This window comes from Hippichthys cyanospilos, chromosome 3, assembly GCF_059441005.1.
Source record: "Hippichthys cyanospilos isolate Australia breed blue-spotted pipefish chromosome 3, RoL_Hcya_1.0, whole genome shotgun sequence".
NCBI lineage: Eukaryota > Metazoa > Chordata > Actinopteri > Syngnathiformes > Syngnathidae > Hippichthys > Hippichthys cyanospilos.
In genome coordinates, this window is record NC_142371.1 from 28,935,594 (window position 1) to 28,960,609 (window position 25,016).

Below are 25,016 nucleotides of genomic sequence, written 5' to 3' on the forward strand. Positions count from 1 at the left end.
GATTGGTTGTCTGGCCTTCCGATACACACACATGCACGCTCGCACGCACAGACACACAACAAATTACACTTATAGACACAACAGGAATATGGTTTCCAAATGTTTGTGGCTCTATGATTAAGATTGCGTATTAAAAAAGCCTATACGGGCCCAGGAAGATGGCAGCACTCCAGAGGTAACTAATCCGTGGGCGGGGAAAGAGACAGTTGGTTGGTTATCTAAGTGGGCTCTCTGTGTGAGTCGGGGGTTTTAAAAAAAAAGAAAACTCATTCTCCTTCTCTCTTTCATTGTTGCTCAATAGAGAATGCAAGGGAAGGGGGACTGGGGTATATAAAGAGGCCTCTATTCAGGCTGGGCTAAGCCCCCCCCTCCACCCACAACCCTCCCTGAACTGCTTGCCTTGGTTGGACTGCTTAAACAGACAAGGTTACCCCCCCCCCCCCCCCCACCCCCCAGCACCAGTAAAGAAAGCTGCTGAAAGGAGGGCAACATACGGCAACCAGAGACGCACTATTGTCCTCTTGTCCCCTTCTTTTAATAGGCCTCTTCATTCTCAATCAATCCTGCTAAATGCAAGTTTAATAGCTTTTCAATAGCAGCCCCCCTACCCCTTAAAGATGGTGCCGGGGATTTTTGCTTACGCTCTCACCCTCCTTTTTCTACTGTTCCCCCCTCTCTTTTGCACCATTCTCTCTTTGAGTTTGAATGGGGCTGCTTGTTGGCAGTGTTTATTCCACACTCAATTATCCACTTCATCTCAGGGAGGGCCTGTGGACTGAACCTTGTCTGTCACCCTGTCCCTCCCTCTGCCTCTCTCAGCATAATTAAGGCAAAACCCAATCTCAACCAAGCATTTAGTTTGGTGCATTCCGATGAACAAAGGTTTCAAAGGGCGTCGGGATCACCTGTTTATTGTTCGAGATTTCAAACACCCTTCTTTCAAAGTACCAACCTCCATGAGGAGAATGAGGTGGAGTCACAGTGGACATCTGTTGTTTCTGCACAACAGATATGTGATAGTAAGATCGCAAGGTGAATTTAAAAACTTCGTGTGCCTTGTTTATGTAATAATGTCGTATGCTGCGATGAAGTCAGATGAGGATTTACCCTTCCAAAAGCCCCAGTGCAAGCAAATGTAATCGAACTGTACCCAAGGCCTGCAAAGGTAGACTCACATTGTAGCAAATGCTGATGACTATTGTTGTAGTCACAACCACATCAACCAAGACCAAGACATTAATGACACTCAAGAGGCTTGAGAAAGAGTCAAGTCCAAGACTTTTGGAGGTTTAGAACGGAACAAGACCAAGACTGTATCTATCGAAAAAAAAAATCATAGGTGTGCAAGTGTTTTACGGTACATTCATTCATACGGTTAGTGTGATTGAGCAGGGCGGTTGTTCTCGGGTCAGGATTTGAGTCTGGGCTCAACATGCTTTTTGTTTTCTCACACTTGTCTCGAGCTTAGCTACTGGACTCACAAAGTACATTTATTGATTCCACCAAGTCCAACTACGTTTGTAAGTCCCGAAAATTAATGTTCCTCAAAGGTAATGACTGGTAATAACTGGTAATGATTTTTAAGATAATCAAAATAGACATCTGATTGAACTATCTGACCACTAGAACCAAAGAACACATTTTTTTTTTCTATCGCCTATGTAAGCCAACAGCAGGTTTTACCAACCATCAAAAATTGCCATTAGCCAAAACATGTGGCAAAAAAACATGAAGCAATTTGGAGATTATATAAAAAGCCCATTTTAGACACATATGGCACAAGATTGATCTTGGTTTTTATTTGGTTGTCTGGAATTTGTCTATTTATTTAAGTATCAGCAGCAACGAGCTCAATGCCATTGAATGAGAATCTCAATGCCATTGAATGAGAATGGTAAGGTTAATTACATCGCTCTAAAAATTGTGGTCATGAAAATAGCTCTAAATTTCATCTGGACTCAGACCTTGTAGACACTGGCCTTTGTAACTCAAATTTGACTTGGAATCAGACCTTTATGACTGATTTGAGTCAAAGGTGTACTTGACTACAATCCCATGGTTGAGTCTCGATCGATCCCTTTAAATCAATACGTTTCTAAAGTGTGCCTTCTACGCAGAGTGATGCGTCCGCTAGGGTGTAATTCGGCAGTCAATTTAGTAAATATCAAGGTGTTATGGTCCAGTGCTGCCTGACATTTGTAAAGAGAAAATTGCCAGATGACCAATCAATGGGCAGCTGTGTGTTATAGCAGGTAGAATATAGCTCGCTCTTCGATAAGCATGCCATATCTTAAAGGTTCCTGACTGGTGGCACAAATTCCAAAACCCTTTCAATCGGACTTCCCAAAGCAATGCTTTCCGAACTGAAACAAACGAAACTGCTCTGTGGCAAAACGGTTCAATGTGCCGCCGGTGTTGTGTTCTCTATCGGACTGACAGAGAATGTTATGAATACTGTAGCCTACCCCAGAAGGTAAAAATATGTAATTGGTGCACTGGTGTAATGTGTGTCTGTGCATTACTCTAACAAAAGTGTTAGAATAGCCTATTGAGCGGCAGGTAGGCTGCATATGCGTGAATCAAAAGAGACCAATTTGAGCATGCCAGCAAGTCTTGGAGCTCGGGCTATTAGATGGCAAGCGAGGACTGACATTTTCCTTCAAAAAGTGTTACTTTGCTCTCTTGCCTGTCGAACATTCTACATTCATGAAGTAATGAGCTGTTTCATAATCCTCCCCCGGCAGAGGCAGATTGAGATTTTCCTTTTTGTACTGGCAAAGGGAACGGGCAAAAAAAACATGATTGCAATTAGGTATTTTGCCCAGTGTAACTAACTGTTTACAATGGGTAATAATTCACTTCATTGGCTGATTGTTTAAACGGATTACATGCTGTGAAGTGTTTGTCTATACTACACCCACACACAATTTCCTATGCTCACATTTAGCAATTAATACTTCATATGGAGCCATACAAAAATAGAGTGACGACTGTGTGCTGTAGCGAGTGATTCACAGCTCTCCAGATCCCTTATTGAAAAGGCTCTACAGAACATCTCGACTGGCTAATGACTCATGCCAGATTCCTTTAATTCCTCGTTGCCGAATTAGACAATTCTTTGACGGTGTATTAGCAGCTTAATTACATGAATACGTTCCTGATGGGGAGCGAGGGAGGAACAGAGGCACACAAAGGGAATGTTGGAGGAAGTTTGAAGACACTCACTCACACGCATATGCAGTCCACAAAACACACATCGCTCCAGATTCAACATGAGGAGCTTTGCTATTGGCTGCAATTGAATCAAGTAGAGATAAAAATGAGGAAACCGTGAACGTGAGTTTTAAATACGCTAAATCACTGCACTGAATTTGACTAGTATTGCTTTTCTACCCTAAATCTATTCATGAACCCAGTCATGTATTCCCTACATTCCCACTTTGTGGATTAGTTGTAATGCATGTGGTGGATTAATGTTACCTTTCGAGCCTTTCACATTTTGATTAACACTTGCTTATTTCCCCAAATTCAGCATTTACTCTCTTTCTTAACTTCCTGTATGCAAGTGGATGTGTGCGCACAGACTTTTCACTCCCGCTGTAACAAGGTCAAACAACCTGGGCTCAAACAATTTAATCCGGATTTCTCCAAACGGAATATCATTTCACGCCACTGGATGCACATGGTAGAAAGATTGTGTATGTGTGTGTGTGTGTGTGTGTTTCTTGCTGACGTGTGATGTTTGTTGAAGGTGTACAGGGGTGTGTTAATAGGGAAAGTGAAGTGTCAAGCACTGTAGGGCACATTTAGTAGTGTAATTCAACGTTGTGACTTTGCTAAATTGTGTCACAAGGGTTTACCATGAAATACGGTACCAAACAGCCTTTCAGGACTGAACCTGTTAAAGAGCTTTTCTGCTGCTTCCTTCATGTGAACTGATAGGGATACATTCACATCCCGTCGGATCAGGAAGGGATGGACAGATGTCAGCAGTGATCCGTTCACCACTGGACATCTGCCTTGGGAGAATTAGATTGAATCTGCCAGTGTGCGTGTGCTTGCGTGTGTTTGTGTGTGTGTGTGTGTGTGATGGCTATGAAGCTAAAGACTGAGTGTGATAATGGCACTGAGGATGACCTTTTGTTATAATGGGAATATAACATAGAGAGCGCCGTTCATTTATCACCTCACCCTGAAGATTCATAATCCGTTACACTATTCTGACATAATGTAAAAAAAATTCTGTTGCTTCAAATAAAAAACACTCTAGGACATGCTTCTACTGCATCCACATCACCAAATGTAACATTAAGATCATCCATTTCATCGACTTGTTCCAATATAAATTTAAATGTATTTGAATCCATTTGCTTGCCATATTCTTTCTCTCTCTTTGTGTATATATATATATATATATATATATATATATATATATATATATATATATATATATATATGTATATATATATATATATATATATATATATATATATATATATATATATATATATGTATATATATATATATGTATATATATATATATATATATATATATATATATATATATATATATATATATATATACATATATATATATATATATATATATATATGTGTGTGTACTGTGTAGAAAAAAATCCAGTACCCACCCTGTGTGAGGTTCCCTTAATAGACTCCAGAGAGAAGGAAAATGGGGAGAAAATACAAATGCACGCATGCACACACACAACTCCCCACAAAACAAGGCAATTGGCAAAAAAAGTGTCAAGCTTGGAATAAACAACCCCTCTCCCCAAATGCCATCCATTGTGCCTTGTCGAGATAAGGCTTCTAAATCGGGCTGGAAATGCAAGCTCCATTTCTCTCTGTATAGAATTATTATCCCTTTGTTTTGAGTCTTTTGTCTCCTCCGACTTGTGTATGTGTGCGTATGCGTGTGTACAAACAAAAACAGTAGTGCTGAGGTAGTCTATTCGAGCCGAATGCCCCCATGGGGAGCCAGCACCCATCTCATGTTTGGAGTGTACTAAGCTCATTAGCATGACTTGTACACAACTTGAGGGCTTCAAAGAGCCCAACAAGAGATACCACCCACCAACTGGCCGAAGCGTGGTGCCCAGCATGTATGTTTTCTTTGACTGTTGCAGGCAGCTCTCGCTGCAGATGGTCTCCTCTCTCATACCCCTCTTAAAAAATATATCACTCCCTTATGCATTCCGACTGCACTTCCACTCACCCGCACTCGCTCCCTTTCCTCCTCGTCTGCATTTTTCTGCCCAAATTGCAATCTAACTGCTTTTTAAGAGCTGTTTTGCTGGAGTTTAATCCTGCTCCCATCCCCTCCCGGCCTTTATTCCATTGTGAAAATCTTGGCTCAGGCCGAGACCCCTTTTAAGCGAGTGGACCCGCTCTTCTAAACCAGCGCCAGCTTCCCCGCCCTGCCTCCCCTCCTCTCCACTTGGCTGCTACCCTGAATCTCTAACCCAGTGCATTCTGCCCGATCAAAACCCCGCCCCGTCATTTGTCTGTTTATCATTCGCGCATCTGCACTCATGAGAAATCCACACCTCGCAGGGCACTACGTGATAAAGTGCTATTAATCACTGACATCATTCTGACACGGCTCTGTTTTGCCGCTTGTGTCAGCTGTCATCACTTTATCCCCTCCTTTCCCTTGCATCTTCTATCCCTTCGCTCGTGCTCTGCATCCCTGTGCGAGACTCACAGGACTTTGTGCCAGCTTGTCAGCATGACAGTGGGAGAAGAGGGACAACAGACAAAGGATTCAAAACATGTTTAAAAAAAAGTACAAAAGTACTGGTTGGCCTTCAGTTGCAAAAAAGTTGGCTACAGAAAGAATTGATGGAAGACAGCAATCAGCTTTTCTCAAAGGCTGTCATGCACAACTACGTCCATAGCTTGACTACGACATCCCAATCAGACAACTCGACTGCACAGGGGAATTTGACAACTGGCTGAGGTATACAGTATACGCCTCTCCTGACTTTTTAGCCTCTTTGGGCTATGCTTTTTTGGGCAATTTCTATCTTTTTTAAGTGTTTGAGTCTAAGGTTTTGACATATGTTGATCAATAAAATTTTTACGTACTAGAGTACAGCATTACTTTGGAGTGCTAGAGTGACTGAGAAATTCATTATGTTGTACAGATTGCCTTTTTGCAAGGCAGTGCTGTAACCCACATGTAAACACGTCTTCCTCACAGTTCTAAGCTTTGGGTTGAAATCTTGTCACCAGCCTTCTGTTTGGATCATTGATGGCTCTAACCTGTTCTTAGGTTTGAATATACGCAAACCTGCCTATGTTTTGTCCATCTACAGTATGCACTGGGATTGGCTGTCAGCAGTTTTAAGAGTGTTTGAACCATATAATCACTCTGTAAAAATGTTATATAAAGGATGTGACATGAACAGTTTTAAATAGGTAAAATGTGTGATTTTGCATTGAATCAATCCAGTATGGAGATACGTGTTCAAGTGTCTTTTATATGTGGGAGAGGTATGGCTTGGAAGAAAATGGCACATTTGCAGTACTGACAGCATCTTACCGATATGGTATGTTTATGTAAGATGGAGTTGATTTAAAAGTGCATAAAATGACCACAAAGAAGTCATTGCGTCATACGCTCTTGAAACGAGCTATACCATATCAATCAATTGTGATCCTGCTGACTTAAACTGAATTGTTCCACTTTCATATTGAGCTGTCCTTGAATCATTTCGCAGCCCACATATATAAAAATTGTATCAAATTGTCTTTAGTGGAGTTATACCTCCCATTTTACTGCTGAAGCTGAGTGCACATTCTCGTCGTCACATCCAGAGGTTGTCTTTGGAACATAGCTATATGAGTGCTACCAGCATTGCTGAAGTGATGAGAATATCACGCAGAAAATGGTCTGACCATTTGCCACACACTGGATCAAATTGGTCTGCATGGCCATCATTACAGAAGGACATGGATAGCTGGAACCATGTCCTGTGGTCTGATGAGACCAAGATAAACTTATTTGGTTAAGTTGGTATGAAGTGTGTGTGGTGGAAAGTTGGTGAGGGGCAGGTATAGAGTCAAGCATGTTGCTGAGAGTGTCATAGTCTGGGGCTGCATGAGTGCTGCCAGCAATGGGAAGTTACAGTTCATCGAGGGATACATGAATGCCCTATATATATATATATATATATATATATATATATATATATATACCAAGACTCTTGACAAGGAGAACAAGAATTAGCTCCAATATTACTCCCTAGCATGCATATAACAATGTTTTCGCTCCTGTTTCTTTGTGAATGGGGCTCACGTTGACGCTACTGTCACCTAAAAATGCCAAAGCACAACTTTCACCATATTTACTACACAGTTGGCATGTAATAGTATCCTCAATCTACTGAGCTGGCAAGCAGCAGTGATGTGAGCTGCATCAGTGGCTCCCAGAGTACCTGCTATAATAGAGTGGTATGCATTCAGGGAAGAAGGAAGGATGTAAAAAAAAAAAAAAAGGGAAGAGTAGAAGGAGGAGGCCAAGGGGGGTGAGACCAAGACTGCTGATGTGACACAGTCAATGCTGGAGCGAATATGAATGGTTCAGCTCACAGCCGCTGTGCTGCAGTGCCGACTGTGCATCTGCAAATACACTCCTTCTTCCACTGTCTTGCTCACACTTGCTGCACACTCACTGTCACGGTCCCACATCTTTAGGCTCACTGGTGGGCTGGGCAGAGGTATCTGGCAAAGGATAATTCTAGCATTGCTTTTGAACATAAACACACACGCACTTCTCATGCCGTGAGCTAGCGAACTGCCGACTATGTAGACGGGCCTGCAAGTGGTGGGCTAGGCTGGCAGGAGCGCAGGAAATAAAAAGGCATATGCAGAGAGGGGAAAAAGTGGAGGCTGGTATGTAATTGTCTGTACACATCAGCCAGCAGTGTTGACAAGATGTTGATTGAGCCAGTCTTGTCGTTTGGCTCCTGCTTATCCCGCCTTTGGTGTTTTTACTGCGAGACAGCTGCAGGCTGGATCTGTGTCATAGTCCCAGCCTTCTCTGTCCATCTGACTCGCTCCATCTCTTTGCTCCTTCTGTCTCACAGCCCTAATTTTCCCTCTCCGACTGCCACCAAATAACACTGTTTGGATGATGAGTTTTTATCAGTCAAACTTATTTTGCTGTGTGGATTAGTAAGAGGTGTGGAAAGCACACAACTGCGCAACATGTGACAGAATAGCTCCGTTACAAATGAGGCGAGCAAATAAATGTTTAATTAAAATTGATTAAAAATCCATAAAATGATGAGAAGAGAACGATACAGTTGCCTCCATCTCTTGCTTTTTCTAAAAGGCGGTGAAATGAAAACAAAGAAAGTCTCCATAAATTCTGCACTGGGTCTGGACTGAATGCCCTAGGGTGTCAATTAATTTAGTCTGGGGATTTGTGGCCTACTCTTCCTAATTGAGCCCATCGGAGACCCCCTTGGCTCTTCACGATAGGATAGGAAGTAGTGCACTTCATAATTAATACTTTTTTCCCCCTTTTATTATGATTATTTTTTAATGAGGGTTGTAATGTTGTTAGCGTACGCGTCTACAGTAAAAGGCCATTGATGCCATTGTTGATGTCTAATGTTAGCTGCTGGTGCGATGAGTAAGGGTGACAACCTAATTCAAAGAAGCACATTGAAGTAAATGCCGCACTGTTGTGTGTTTTTGAACACAGAACACAGCTCGCTCAATAAGAGTCTCATTAGTGTTACTCAATGTGTGTGCTTTTTGAAGCTTAGAGGTTAATGCTCGACTTGCCATCATCTTACTAGAGCTCTTTTTTTAATTTTACGCATAATTCTTTTTTTTCGTCAGCAGCCAAGTGTCTCTTCACAGAAAGCAGATGTGGTGTATTTTGGCCTCGCCTTGCAACCGATACACAAAAGCACAAAGACCACTTCTAATTAAACCTGTTTTAATATTCCTTTTCACATTTTCCTTTTCATGCCCTCCCCACATTAACAATGTTTTCTCTCTGTCCATAGAAAATAACTCCTGGTTATTAAACAAATTACTTTCTACCCCCATGGGAGCCATGTATCTACTCGAAACAATGAAGTGGTGAGATTGCCGCTTCTACATTCTTACAAAATCACCTTTACAATGTTTCTTTTTTTGTTTATTTATTTATTTTTTAATGTTTTGCTCCTTTTCCACTTCACAGCAAGGGCAGCTACAATGCAGGATCATCTTTATTGTCTTCCAGACAAGTTCAGGAGACAAATTCTTTTAACTGGGAAACCAAAGGCACTTAAGGTACAAAGTTAGCTAACATTAGAAAGTGTGGTTATGATTTCGGTTTTGCCTGTTCCAGAATTTCAAAACAAAAACTGATGCAACAAATTTCCTCACCAGGAACTATTTAGCGTATACCAAATGTAATTGCCAGTCAATCCGGTAACCGGCAGTTGCGTTAATACTTTATGCCAAATCCTATTTTGGATGACAGGTCAACAGCGCTATACTGGTCAATGCACTCACCATGATCCAGCCTTTTTTGATTGGTTACAGTATTCTGCCTTTGTAGTAAAATTTGGATCCCTTGACCCTGCAAATTGAGGTGACATGCGGCTGTACTGATTTTGTCCTGTAAAATGAATAATGAACCGCTTCCACTGAGCAGGCCTTGGAATATAGGAATGGGATTTGTGTTTGTTTGTTTGTTTGTTTTTACAACAGTATTATGACGAATGTTTTCGTACTACTGGGTACTGCTTGTGGAAAATAGTCACTAGCGACTGCTGTCGAGCCGTATAGTTGGTTAGAGTGCAATTGAAAAGGTGCATGCGACCTAATTTCCCAGTTTCTCTTGCATGTCAACTTTGCCGGGAGAAAAGTTTTTAATTTAACATCAAATGCTCATTTTGTTCATTTGATTTCTTGTAAGTGGAAACGTCCTTTTAACCCACAGATGAGCTGCCAGAAGAGGAGAGGCGGGGGGAGGAGGGCGGGTGGGCTGTTACCTGCTGGCCTCAATACTTCTGCTTTGTATTGAATAAAAGAAAGGAAGGAGAAAAACTCATTTCCTGAAATTCCATCTCTTAAGTGTTGATTAGTGAAGGAGTGTAATTAGAATGAAATGTGAAGTCAGGCTTTTTCAGATTGCACCGCTTCCCGAAGAAAAATCAGGCCATGATTAAGGAATAAATGATTAATGAGCGAGCTAATTAATCAATATATTATTAAAGCAGCAAGCAGCATGCGCAAGGAGTGGGCACGTTGGCGATGCATTAAATAGATGTGTTGTAAAGAAGATGTTGGCTCATGGTGTCCTTTTTTTCACAGAAAAGCGCATGGATGGAGAAAAGTGACGGATGGGAGTGAAGCCTCTGCATCTGCCGGCAGCCTCTGGTGTGAGAGCCCTGACCTCAGAATACTGCATTTGCAAGTTCCGCTGCTTATCTCGAGGTCGGGTCGAGAGGTTGTGAGCGAGGGAGGGCGGCGTGGCAAAGCATGAGCCCGCCGCGCTAATGATGTTTGCTCTGCTAAGACGACACCATGTGATGCACAGTCAACATCTCTGACTATGCAAAAGTTCCTGAGCGAAGCCCCCCCCCCCACCTCATGCTCTCCCCCCTGTCGTTAACTAGGACAGCCCATCAATCTTTGATAATGTGCAGCGTGGGTCTCTCCTGTGTGACCGAGCTGATGAGACATCATAGCAGGGTTTGATGTATAAATGTAACTGTGATATACTGGACGGCTTCAAGTCAGGTTTGACCTTTTTTTTGCGCCGGATATTAATGACTACAGTGAAAGAATGAACTATCTGTGTGATACATCCCTCCCAGTGGAGCTCGGCACACTTTATCTTTTTGGCACGGGCTTCCTCCGCTACCTTTTGCTCAGCTTTCATGTCTGCCAAAAGTCCCCTGAGCTGGCACACAACGGGATGCGGGACGCAAAAAATATTATTTCATAAGCGGATGGGTTTATTGTTTCTTTTAAAATGTGGCATTGCTCTTTAAAGCTGTGTTTTCACCCTCCCCCACGACACCAGGAAACTCGTCCTCAAAGCTGCAGTATGAGAAAAAGATCTTTCATCCTGGCATATCTTCCCTGGCATTTACTGGTGGCCTTATTAAGAGCCTTGTGAGTGACTGAGGCACGGCGTACTGGGGACTCTCGGGGAAGCTGTAACATGCTGGGGGCAAAACCATGATATTGTTTATCAGCCTGCATTGCTTAAAAACAAATTACTATAGATGCATTTCTCCCAAGCTCACATCACTTATTTATTTATTTATTAATTTATTTATTTATTTATTTTTTGCTTAAGCAGTCTAGTCAACACCAAACTATGACACAAACTTACAAATGCGCATTAATTACAGACACAACATAAACAAAGTAAATTTATTGATAAAGAACAACCGCCAGAATGTTATTTAGAAAAACAACCCTAAATGATGCAAATTAACAAATGTTTTGCTCACACAATACATTATAGCCTTTAGCAGTGGTTCCTAAATGGAGGTATGAGTACTCCTGAGGGTATGTGAAAGCACTTCAGGGAGTGAAATGTGATCATGGGGTGATCAGGGGTTGCGTACATATCGGCAACTCTAAATTGCTTTTTTTAATGCTGATTTAGGAATAGTACATTTTTCTTTTAAATTAAAATCAAATTTGTTGAATAATTAAGCAACTTATTAATAAACTGTGTTATAGTGACTCCTTTACAAGACCTTGCAAGTCTCTAATTTGTTAACTTTTGTAGAGATACACGTTCTTATGAATGACACAACTTTCCAGCAGACAAGTCATAAATAAAAACAGGTGTTACTAAATCTATCTTCTGGAGTTGCTGAATTAAATCAGACTCATATGGCACAGCATTGTTTTAAATCTCTCTCTCTTTGTCTCACTTTTTTTTTTTTTTTACTCCACCGAAAAAAAGAATCACATGGGGTACATCATTAAAACATGTTGGGGAAACACTGACCTACAGCAAAAAAAAAAAATACCCATAAGGTAAATAATATGTGTCTGTTACCACTCGCTGCTAGTCAACCCAGATAAGAAAAAGTGTGGTAGAAAACTGATTATTGGCTGCAGAGTGTAAAGTTACAATATTGTTTCAGATGCGGATACGCAGTTGAAGTGCTGCATATGTGTTGTCTTTATAACTTTGTGGGATACAATTGTTATGCTTCTTGATGCTTATTCTTTTATTTCTGTTTTTCAAGATGGTGCCACCTTCTGTTCTCAAACATACCGTAGCATTGCATGCTTCTTCACCATCAAGTGTCTGTGAATGGGTCTTTGTAACAGTGGCTGGTTTCCTCATTCAGCATGCAACATTGGACATATGGTGGCTGTGTGTTGGGATGTGTGATGGCATAGAATGTGGAGGGTTGGTCTCTCGACCTCGGCTTGGCCTCTCGCACCTCACCACCCGCCGCACTTAAGTCTGCTGGTTTGATTGACTTAAACACTTCATTGTGCGCTTTGCATTGGTGTTTAAACTTGTGTATGGCCCTTGGTTGGGACAGATGTGCACTAAAGAACTAGTGTACAAATCACAGAGCACGTGTCCTTTCTCAGGCTAGACCCCAACCTTCGCAGGCAAACCTCATTTTGTATGCCAAGCCTGTCTAATAGCTCTTTTTGTTTCTTTCCCTGAAATGGCTGAAGTGGAGTCTGTCATTTAGCCAAAGTTAGCTTGGCTACTAAGCTAGTGTTCTTCATAACACTGAAAGTAAACACGATGTAGAAAATGTCTGCAGGCAAACTTTCATTTAGCATGCCAAGCCTGTCCAATAGATCTTTTTGTTTCTTTCCCTGAAATGGCTGGAGAGGAGTTTGTCAATTGCCCAAAGTTAGCTTGGATTGGCTCCTCACAACACTGAAAAGTAAACCCCACGCAGAAAAGGGATTTAAAGCCATCTAGCATGTCACTTAGCCTGTTTCTCCATTTTCTCTGCAAAATTCGACTTCAAGCAAGGGACCTCCAGTTTCTGGCTGCGACAAACAAGTGAAGCGTTGCAGGCTCCTCAGCCCATCTGGTGTGATGATCGATCATTAGATCGAGCGTGTAAACTCCCTCACGTTGCCCGCTGGCTAGCACTGATCCCATATCAACTTCGCAGGATATGGTATGAATCACAGGAAGTTAAGATCGATCCATAAAGATTGTGCCGCTTGATTACAGATGAAAAAGAAAAAAATCCAATTTGGCTTAGCCCCTTGGATGCCCAGACGCACGACTGTTTGTGTGAGCGCGTGGCTTCGTGTCTATTAACAGCTTTTACTTTGAAAAGCTTTCTCCCTTGCTGATTTGAGCCCTTCATTCGTCACCTTCACTCCTTCACTTTGCTCTGCCCGTCCTGCACTAAAAGCGCCTTTCTTAAGGGAGTCGTCTCCTAATTCTTAATTAAAACAGTCTCCAACTGCCCAACCCAGCATCCCAGGGGCTGGCTGAAAGCAGCTTAGAACAATCAAGAGGACGGATTAGAAGTGAGAAGAAAAGCTGAGGTAGAAGCAAAGAAGGGATAGGGGGAGAAACAACAACAGGAATGAGGTGGCGGGTTGAAAAATATAGCAAGAAGGGAAAGAAATGACCCCTTTCCTTTATCCCCTGATCCTCTGTCCTCCCCCCACCCCCTTTACTCAATGGCTCCCTCCCGCCCTCTCTGAGCTCTGGAGTCTTGGCCTGACCTATTGACATTCAGCTTCTCGGCAGATTAAGCAGCGAATGGAGCCTCTGGAAAGGGTAAACACAGTGGAGGAACAATGACCAACAGGAGGCAACCTTATTGGATTCTAATTAACCGCCAGGAGAGATGGCTCAGGGCGTGTTAAGTGCTGTGGGACACAAGTTAGAGCCCCAAACATCAAGGAAGCAGCACAACTCCCATCACTTTGTTGTACGGCTTCATTTAGCTCTCTTTTCCAATCCCTCCACTCCCTCTCTCCATCTATTTGCCAGCTGTTTCCACATCTGACCCGGGAAAATGGCAAACTGATTCTCATTAAGGCACTCCTCAGAGATCCATTTGCATTCCTTCTTTCCAACTCACCATTTCTTTGAACAACCCAGCACTCAAAGATCTTTGGTTTGAGCGATAAGTATATAATAGGATGGAAACACCCGAGTGAACTATTTGATAACTGAACATACTGAATTATGTGGAGTCAGGTGGAGGAGAGGTAGGGGAATCTGCTTTTCCTTTACTCTCTTTGGAGGTGAATATCAGTGACCACGAACCTCCAGATGTGACAGACCCCTCTCGGTATTTCCCTCTCTCCCAATTAAACAGCTCACTCGTTGGCTCATTTTTAAATGTGAACTTTATCATTGGAGCAGTGGGGCCCTCAGCCTTTGAGTGGTCCCCTGATTAAGCACTCTCACAATGGTCCAGAGTCTTCTTGCATATAGAACCACAAGCACTAATGAGACTGCTTTCATTAATAGTGTGAGTGGGCCCAGGACCGGAGACACAAATGTGTGCGTGTGGGTGTGTGTGTGTTGGATGGGGGGGACAGACCCCGCCAGAGACAGGCCACTGTCACCTCAGCAGCCACACAAAGCGATTCATTAATTGGTGAGAAACACACACACACACACACTTTGCTGTGAATACACAGGCGAGTGTGATGGGTATTCCACGAACCCGCACTGCTTGTTAGCACATTACCTGGGATCAAAGAGGCAAAGGCTGCAAAGAGGAATCATTATATGCGACGGAAAACTGCAACTCCATGTTACAGAATGCCTATCCTTCGGCAAAATAGCAGTCTCGTCCGTTTTTTTTTACAAAACTTACAAAACAACCTGTTCTCTTGCCATCATCATGTGAGTCTTTTGATAGCTCAAGAACATTTTTTTCCTGCCTCGATTCAAGTGGGAATGAATTAGACTTCACTTGTGATCCAGCCCTGGAGGTATAAAAGAGCCGCATGACCGCTACCCATTTCCACACCATTACCACAACAGTCATGGCTGTATTAGGTTGAAATAGGCCATTGGTTTCTCTTATCCCCTACAAAAACTAGTCAGGACCAGTTCTGAGATGCACCTTTTTTTTTTTTTTTAAAGCAAAACATCATGCATCTAATGACTGCAACACAGCCCTTTAAACCCAATAGAAGAGCACAAGAGATACAATGTGCCCCATACTTCCAGGAGTTAGACAAAGGCCCCCTGTGGAAATTGTCTTTTAAAGAACTTCCCAGCACAATCACTTACTGTTGTGTATCAAAATGAGCTTTCAAAGAAAGGCTGAGGTTTCTGAAGCCATGAAAGGTTCATCTGAAGTATGACACTTCAAGAGCCTCCGCCCAGCACTTTGCATGAGCCTACAATCAGCCCTTGCTGTTCCTCAATCTTTTGCTCAGCTGTTTAACTGTCCGCTGATTGAGGGGCTTCATTAGGGGCCTATTTATCTTTCCATGTATTGCAGTCCTGAAAGACCACTGACAAGCTCAGTACTAATAGTAGTATAGTAATAGTAGCTAACGTAAATATAACGTTAAGGCAGCACAGCGGCTGGGTGGTGATCAGTAATTTTCATATACAGTCTATACTTTTTTTTTTTTTATTTGCCATTTGCCGTTGACTCAAAATGACCACATTTGGTCGGGGCTCAGGTAACAACCAATTACAGCTCGCCTGTTTTCTGAGTTAAGTCATGTGACAATCCCATAGCTGAACCGTCATTTTTTGTTACCTAAGTGTATGATTTAATTTTCAGTGGAGAATGTGATTTTAAAGGTATTGATTGTGCATAGAAAAACAATTTTGTTATAAAATTAACAATTACAGTCACAATTGGTTATTTATTTTTTGTGATGAAAGTGTCTCCATACGTTTCATAAGAGGCTCTGAAAGGCACTTCGAATATGTATTCATGTGTTATGTTTCGAAATATGACAAATATGTCTTCACTCAAAGGCTATTTTTGACCAATTCATTTTCATTGTCCCCCTCTTTTGTAAAAGTGGGTCACAACCTAATAACTAAAAATAAATAGGACAATTTAAGTTCACAGGGTGACAACAGATGAGCAGTTAACAAAGAATTTTTAGTGGAGCCTCAAAAGCTAAATTTCTCTGTGATGGAACATTTCACAAACTGACCAAAATTTCCATGAAATGAGTCATTTAAAGAGGTTGAAACCACCACAATGCAGGAAAGTGTTCTGCGTGGCCTGGCTCCTGAATACAACATGGTGCAAATTGGCAGTTCAAGAATATAGGCGGACGTGAGATATGTTTCACCAGTTAAGTTCAAAAGCCTTTCAAAATATTCAAACTCTTCATGAATGTCAACTGAGAATGTCTTTTTACACAAATAAGCTAGTTATGAATCTTAAAACAAGTGTTTTTGTCATTTAGGCTCACTTTCTCGTTAACAAAATTCATGCTGTGTTACTCAGAGGGAGTACTTTTTTTCTAATCACTGTACAGCAATGTATTTATGTTTACACTTGGATGACAGTTACCAAATTGACTCGATTTCCGTTCCTGCAATGTGAATATTTGCCAGATATCTACGAGTGTTGTGGAAGAGTAGAGTTTGTCCTTCAAGGTTCCAAGCAAACATGCATGCACACACACCTAGTCTGACTTCTTTGATAGTTTGCTATGCGGTGGCTCTGAAGCACAATACCACCTAAACCAAAGAGAGAGCCGACTCGACCCGGTGACCTAACAAGGAGACCCTCCCAAACAAGCCACAACAAACATCTTGCTGAAGCCACGCTGCAGCTTTGATGCAAGCAAGCAGCGTGGAACTCTCATCCTTTTTCTTTTTTCAAACATCTCCCATTTCTGCCATGTCTAGTGGGTGTATTAAACACAATTCCACCTGCACTAGGGCTGCATGCACCTCAAAGAGCAATCTGAGAAAAGGGCTTTTCCATCTTATCACTTAGCTCTTCTGTTGCCAGCGCCCCCCTCTAGCCTCGCCCCATCTTTTTTAAACCTTCTTTTAACATGATCACTTGAATCTATAAAATAGAGAAGAGCGTGCCTATCACAATTTGTATACTCGTGTGAATTTCCTTTGCAGCTTTTTGTTTTATTCAGCTATGCGCGTAATTGCTGTTTCACTTATATAATTAGCGCCAAAAAGTAAACGGCTGCCGTAGCCCAGTCTCTCCCCTTTGCCCCTCCCTTTGCATCTACTGAGGAAACAAATTATGGAGAACAATAGGTACAAATGGCTCCTGCACCAAACCCCATGATGGATGCAGCCCCGCATCTCATCCCTTTCTCACTTACTCTCCCTCCCTTCTTCATTATGTTCAGCGTTATATGGCTCTGCTTGGAAATAGTGGCCCGATCAAGCACTTTCCTGCCCAACTATTTTTTCATTGTATGCTTTGTCTCCTGTTTCGGGAAACGGCCCCGTGTTCGCATTGACATCGTCGTATTAAGCGGCTCTGCCTTTTTCCAGCCATTTCATCCCTCCGCTGTTGTCTCTACTGGCATTCCCTTCTTTTCTATCCTCCAGTGCATTCACAGAACACGCCTGGGACTTTCTAAAGCAAACATCATGTACCGTAGCCCATCTGTGGATAGTCTGAGCAGGGAACAATCAGTCCCTCTCCTCTGCTTCGTTCCTCCTTCAACCCCCTGGGATCCGCGCAGAAGTGGGATGCCTCAGTCAGACGGGTGCAATGTGCCGGAACAATGGTTTGGGCCGCTTCATTCTTACCAGGGGTGTTAAGTTCACCTCAGCCAGCTTGGCAAGCGCTTATCCGACAGTTACTGGCCTCCTTACCACACTTTCCCGGGAATGTGGCAGAAGAAGCCTCCCACGATACGCATCTACATCGCTACCCACACGCACACGGCCGCCCCGCACATGTCCAAGTAGACACCTGAGAGCTAATGTTTGGCCCGCAGGTGCTTGAATATCAACTTTCCATAAATCCCCTTCGGTGCATGCGGTGTTGTTTTCTTTCACCCCTGCCACGCCAAAAAGAAAGAAAAGCAGCAGGTTTGTTTTACACCAATTCAAGCATATCCATTACCTGAAATGTTCAGCTCCTGGCAGTAAATCCCTTTGACCCCTTCCCATTCTTTCTGTCTGCCTCTCTCCCGCCCCTTATTCCCATGCTGAGCCCATGGCGGTTTGCACATTGCTTTTTGAGGCCAAAACGACAGCAGGGGAGAGAGAGCCAGAGAACACCTTTCTTTACTCCCGCCTCAACAGCCACCCACATACGCCGTTCCTTGTGTTTCTACAACGCTCAATAACATTAACATGTTTCGCCATTGGGGGAAGTCGCGGTTAAAAGCCGGATCGATACGCTATGACTGACATCCTTCAGTTGATAGCAAATTGGCTGCCGTCTTTCTCGGACCTCCCGGGGCGCGAAAAAATATCAGTAGCGCGGGATAGAATTATAAATAAAAGACGACTCATGCAGCCGTTTGTCTGCAACACAAGACAGACAAAACGACTACAAGTGGTACTGATGTGCGGCCAAGGTTCACGTTTGAGTCACCAAGACAATATTGGCCCTGGCAAGCCGAGCTCTTTAAACAACAAGATGATAAGATTGCTGTGGCTGAACCTACAATTAGGCTGTTTTTCACTGCAACTTGAGAAATATCTCAGATTCCAATGTTATTTGCAAAGTGCTAGGGTCTACAGTATTCCTTTTCCTTCGGCCAAAAGCAGTCACATTTATTTGTTTCTTCTTAACACACTTCCTTAAATCCGATGTGATGCTTCTCTTTTTAATTTCAACTAAATTACTGGGCAGCCGTGCATGGATCATTATTTATTTATTTTTTTATAAGGAAGCAATTTTGGTTTGACTTGCTATTTTCTTTAAATCAAGCTTCATGCCAAACAATAAAGAAGACAAAACCATCCCAATATTGAGACATTATTATGTACATCGCAAAACTTTGTACACTTTGGTGTAAAATAGTACAAATACCATGGCTAATATTGAATATTTTTTTGACTTCAACGTTTTAATCTTGGATGATGGTCAGCATTGCGCTGTTCTGATGTTTTTGCCTTCACTAAATTGCATTTGTAGCCATTGTCGTATTTTATGTCTAGATACATTATAATTGTGATACTATTTGCTGCTCCGTAGGTCTGCCTCTCTGCCTGAACACGAAAAGTCTACTGTACACCTAAGCTCTTATTTTGGATCAGCATACTTAAAGACTCCTTGTTTGCCTTGGTGAAAATGGTTGGTAGGGTTGTTTATTTGTCACCGTGAAGGAAAGCATCACTCATGATAGGTGGGCTTGGGGGATAACCGCCATTGAGAAAAAACAAAACAAAAGAAACCACATTTTTCATAACCTCAAAATGACATTCTCTGAGATCACGATTTGGGCCACAAATTGATACACTGCTTCACCCTTTCCTAAAAAAACCAATGACACATGGAGCACTTTTCCCCCTACGTAGAGTTTCGAAAGTTATGTCCTGTCCTTGGCGCATGATTAATTAGACAATTGGACTTTGACTAATCATTGCAGAAAGGGCACAAAGCCCTGAAGATGCCGCACACTCATGTCAACTTATCATCACAATGCGTGCCCTTGACCCCGGTGACTACTTATGAACATGCGTCGGTGAGTTCATGGTGACTCATTTATGAAGAATGAGCGTATGTCATCAGCCCAGAGCATCCTGCAGAACACTTCAGACGTTCTACTGTTTAAAGATGGCAGTCAAATGTCCTCCTTTTTTTGCAGGAAAAAAGAGGCAAAGGTAGAAATCTACCGAAACGTGTTTTCCCTCATAATCCTCCTTCAGCTGAGCTATGTTTGATCCAACAGTAAGGAACACAAGATAACGCATATTGCTGTGCCGCGCTAGACACATTTCAATTTTCAATGCATGGGTGTGCGCATGGACACCAGTTATGAAATTTCTCTCTTGCCTGATTGAAGGATAAAAAGTAATCTGTTACTTTATTATTGTTGTGTGCCGACGGTATATATATCTTGAGCAAGAAGTGACGTTGGGTGTGTGAGGCAGTGTGTATGTGTGTGAATGCGGAAGAAGGGGATATACATGGAAGCCAACTTCTCAAAATATCTTCCACTGTATAAACGTGACTTCATCCCTTGAGGTGCTGTTTTAATGACGTGCGCAGAATTAATTCTCAGTCTCCCCCTTTTTTCCATTACGTTGTTTGCGAAGCAGAATGAAAGAGTAAACAAGTTTGTGTCGCACGCTGACGATCCAGCCTGAGGTGGAGTCGCCCGGGAAGATGTCTCCAGGCGAAGGCAGGAAGCTGACACGGCCTCCTTCTATTGTCCCCCTTTTTCTTTGTCATTTCCTCCTCGGATGCGCTGACTGGCCCAGAGGGAGACAAGGTGAGGATGTGCACAAGGAAAACGCAAAGGCAAAAGAGGATGGGCGGGCTGAAGAGGACAAGTGCCATCAACAGTTAGCTACCTGGCTTCCCGTGCTGGGTCAGACTAGAGAACACGACCGGCTAATTTGCTAACAGCTGATAACAATGCATAGGGACATACTGCCAAGTTCTTTATCTGTGTTTACCCAAATGGCAAAGCTGATTAGAGGCAGGCGACATTATGAAGTGCCATTGTTTCCTTTCTCCTTTGCACACGTGTAGGGCCTGCTTATGAAGGATCACAAAGCAATGTGTGCAACGTGTCTACAGGATGAGGAGAAAGCAGCAGGCCATTGTTTAACAGCTCGGTCATTCATTACTGTTTGTTTGCGCGTGCCTACTGCATAAAATGAGTGTTTAGAGGGAATAGGAGCAAATTACAGTGCTTTGAAGAAACCCCAATGCCTCAAATAGTGGATTTTATTCACATAGACCGCATAGACAGCACTGATGCGCTTGAATGTAAAAAGTTGCAATGGGCTTTGCGGCACGCAAGACATGGTGGCGTACTGAGAAGGTTCCATTTGATGCCCCCGCTATACAGAACAGTTTAGGGGCTGAAATTTGACTAACCTTTACGTTTGGCACATCTTAGTATTGGCACAGGATGTGCAATGTGATTTTGGTAAATATGATCAAAAGATTTTAAGTGCTGCATGTCATCATATTTTATTCACAAATACAATGACAACATGTATGTAGCCATGGAGGGTCAAACTGATACGAACGCTCCAAGCAGGCGATCCATGTGCGTGCTTGAGGACCATAATTTGTGATCGCCCGGGCCATGTTAATATCAATCAACAAAAATAGAGCCCCACAAATTGGCCTGCTTTTGTTCAGCTTTGTTTGCATTTTATAGATAGATAGATAGATAGATAGATAGATAGATAGATAGATAGATAGATAGATAGATAGATAGATAGATAGATAGATAGATAGATAGATAGATAGATAGATAGATAGATAGATAGATAGATAGATAGATAGATAGATGTGGAGAATCTAAATACGTTAAATACAACATTGCAACAACAAAAACCAATACACAGATAGACAGGAAGTCAAAGTAAGCTAAAATGCATCTTAGCCATGAGTATGTCTTTTAAATAATGCAAGACACTCCTCTCCAGGAGTCAGCTGTATCCAGATTCTGCTGGATCGGCACTATGCAACCCGTGTCAAACGCCGGCTGGCTGGAACTCCTGCCAACAAACTTTCTACCACTAAGCTAAGGAAATAAAACAAGGATGAGTGGCGGGCGGTGACGGCGGGGGAAGCTAAGAGGAAGGATGGCCGCGCGTGTTCGACAAGGGGCGGAAAAGGTTAACGACGCGCTGCCGCTTGTCCCCTGTGTTTTCCCGCCGAGTGCAATCATTAAGACACTGGTGACACATCTAAGCCTTATGCCTGCAACAAGACTCTCTACCCTCTTCCTCCACAAGAATTCAAAGACCCTTGGCTCATGAAATATGCACACTTTCTTAAAGTCGCCCTATTGGGGGCCAGACTATCAGTGGGACCACAAACACGTCTGCATCTCAAAAAGATGAGACAAATCTCTAGTAATGGGCAAGTGGGGAGATGACGGTTGGTAACAGCTTCTATGTAGGTGTGTGAGTGTGTCGGCTCATTAAAAAGATGCGCTCGCATGTCCCCGTGACCCGTTGTCATACGTTCACCAAAAAGCCAGGGAAAGAGGGAAAAAGACTTCTCGGAAGGAATAAGGTACTTTTTTCCATGGCGTTGCACCATGGAGTGGCGACAACTTAAAGAGGAAGCAGGAGAAAATCTCAGCACTCAGCCTTTGAACTCCGCCCAATGAGAAACAAGCTCCCCAAAGCAAAAAAAAAAAAAGGTTTCTAAAGAAGCGCTCGCAGAAGATTACTCAGAATACTGATGCAGTGTGGAATCAAATTCCTCAGGGCGCAAAAAGGGGACTTTCTGGGAAAGTGAATTGCAAGTGGGGAACAAGACTGTATACACCCTGCGTGCAACCATGGGATATGGACACATTGTGATGTAACAAAAAATGGTGACAAAAATGAGCAATTGAAATTCAATCAGCACCAAATTACACTTTCTATTTCACTTTTCCATTACTTGCCTTGGATTGGGACTTACACCTTCTCCGTCACTTATCCTCTACTTGCCTCGGATTGAGCGATCTGTTTTCTGCTACAAAATAGCGCTGAGAGAAACTGTAAATCAATGCATCCGTTAGACAATGAGGGTCTTTTACTTTCAAATCTCACCATGTGATGACATTTGGTGGTATAAAATACCTAATGGCGTCAACAAAAAAAAAAAAAAAAATCAATAGCAAGTATAGTTTTCGAGCCGGGATCATAGCTAAAAGACCAGGGCAACACAATGCATTTGTGGTTAGTGTATGTGCCTCACAGTTCTGAGGTTCTGGGTTTAATGCAGCTCTGGCCTATGGATTTGGCATCTTATCTTACATTTGTTTTCTTCCTCCCATATGCCAAACATATGAATGTTAAATTCAGTGAAAATGAAATTGGCCAACAAATAATGGGATTTTTTTTTTAAATCCAACATATAGATTGTTCTTTATTCATGCTAATTCTGGATTTATTTTTAGTGCGGAAACAGTTCTTGAGTAAGTTGGAAGTTGTAATGATCATGTGTAAACTTTATCAAAATAATAATAAGTTCTCCAAGGTGTCTTACACCCTAATTAGGGCAGCTGCTACCATTTTTTATGATTTGTGTGTGCGTGAGTGTGACTGTGTAGAATGTGCGCTGCATTTAGGAGGAGGAGGGGTGAAGTGCCACTGTCTGGCTACCGGCTCTTCCCTCCTTCTCATCCAGCTGTTGCTCGTCTGTCAGAGACCAAAAGGTCTGCTGGCATCCCATCAGACCATCCCTCCCCCCTCAGCCCCCACTAATGACGGAATCATGGGGAGTGAAGGGGGGGCTAATGGTGCAGGGGTATGCCCAACAAATGGCTTTTAAGCAAACATACCATTTGTTAATTAACCTGAAATTCTGGCATGATATTCTGTCACCCCCCCCCCCCCCCCCCCCCCCCTCCTCCACACACACTTTCAACACACACACTTTCAAGGTGTTCAATTATTACACTTGTACACTCTATATGTGTGTGAGAGAGTGTTTTTCTTTAACAGCGCTGGAACAATGCTGATAAGTCACAGTCTCTCAGTGTTAATTACTTCAAGTTATTTTTTGCATCAGGACATATTGTTAGCAGTCAGTCGGCAGCCAAGTCAGGCGTTGAAAGAGAAAAAAGTTTTGGATGAAGCACTAATAGAAGGTGAAGTGTCTTTTACGTCATTAATCTGTTCAACACGATGAGATGTTTTCAGGAGTATTTTGTCATAATGAATAGCTAGTGTGTGTGTGTGTGTGTGTGTGGGGGGGGGGGTACCTTATTCAATTTCTTATTAGATTTACGCACACGGAAAATGGCAGGCCAAATCAAAATCATTTGGATCGCTTAAAATCCAAATTTCTTGTGTCTTTGTTCCTTTTTTTTTTTTTGCTTGTCTCCCTTACACAGAGCATTTAGTTTGTCACACATTTTTTTTTCTCAACTTTCCCTTCCGTGTCATCTCCACGCGCTACCTCGCGAACCCCTGCCAAGAATCCAAGCAAAGTGCGCATAATCCACTCACTGCCACTCCGCTCGCAACACAATGTGGATCCCACAGATGCAATCACGCTGCCCGCGAACTAATTGCATGCGTAATTCCACAGATAACGCGGTGCATCGCCTAACAGTGTGGATGATGAGTTGTCCTGCATGGAACGGCGCGCCGCACGGGCAGCCTTGGCGCAGCCCGCCCCAGGACCCACTAAAATGTCGTTGTAATATAAGCGCGAACAGATAAAGAGTATGCTTACCTGAGGCCATAAGGCAAAAGATGAGGTAAAGCACGACCATTGTAGTTGTTGATAAACGCTTGCTCCGTCTGTTTCGTGCGCGGCTCCTTGTGGTCCACTCAGTCGCTCGCACGCACTCCCGTGATATTATCCACTCGAGTGCAATCGCTGAGAATATGTCCCAACACTTGGTGGAAATCTAGTCACAGATGCATGTTTCCTCACTCCTGATAACTTTCCACTCTGCGGAATCAAAGCCTCGGGCTGCAAGCGCGGTCCACTTGCTCACTGCTGCGCGCTCTCCTCTTGGACTGTGGGCGCTTGTGATGATGGAGCCGGCTGAAGTTGCTTCTCTCCTCCTCCTCTTTTTCCTCCGTGTGAGTGACTCTTTCGCTGTGATGTATGGAACGCACGCACCTCTCATGCACACGCACACTCCTCTCTTCTTCTTGCCAATGGGAGACGCGCACTGACACTCTCTGTTGGGGTCTTACACCACATTTGGCACCAAGCTGAGTGTGTGGAGCCCCTCTGCCTCACGCACGCCGGTGGAGCGGTGGGAAGGATGGGCTAATCTCCCACCCCCACCCTCTCCCCCGCCTTTTGGGGCCCCCTATTGGCTAAGATGGCGTCAAGGGGAGGGCTTCGTTTGAAACTGTTATCCGGAGTTAACCGTGTGCTTGAATAAACATTTTGCTGAGGGCATGCCGTCGTCATAATCGGGTGGCAAATACACCATTGGCG

The 25,016-nt window shown here is 42.9% G+C and overlaps 1 protein-coding gene across 2 annotated transcripts in view; it reads right to left on the bottom strand.

Moving 5' to 3' along the window:
• LOC148426734 (kin of IRRE-like protein 1) overlaps positions 1-24,796 on the bottom strand; it is a 42,171-nt gene extending 17,375 nt beyond the window's left edge. For both annotated transcript variants that reach the window (XM_088411523.1, XM_088411522.1), the window contains exon 1: positions 24,294-24,796. In XM_088411523.1, the coding sequence (XP_088267649.1) occupies positions 24,294-24,333 (40 nt within the window). In that variant the 5' untranslated portion in view covers positions 24,334-24,796. The remainder of the gene's footprint in view (positions 1-24,293) is intronic.
• Positions 24,797-25,016: the final 220 nt, after the last annotated feature.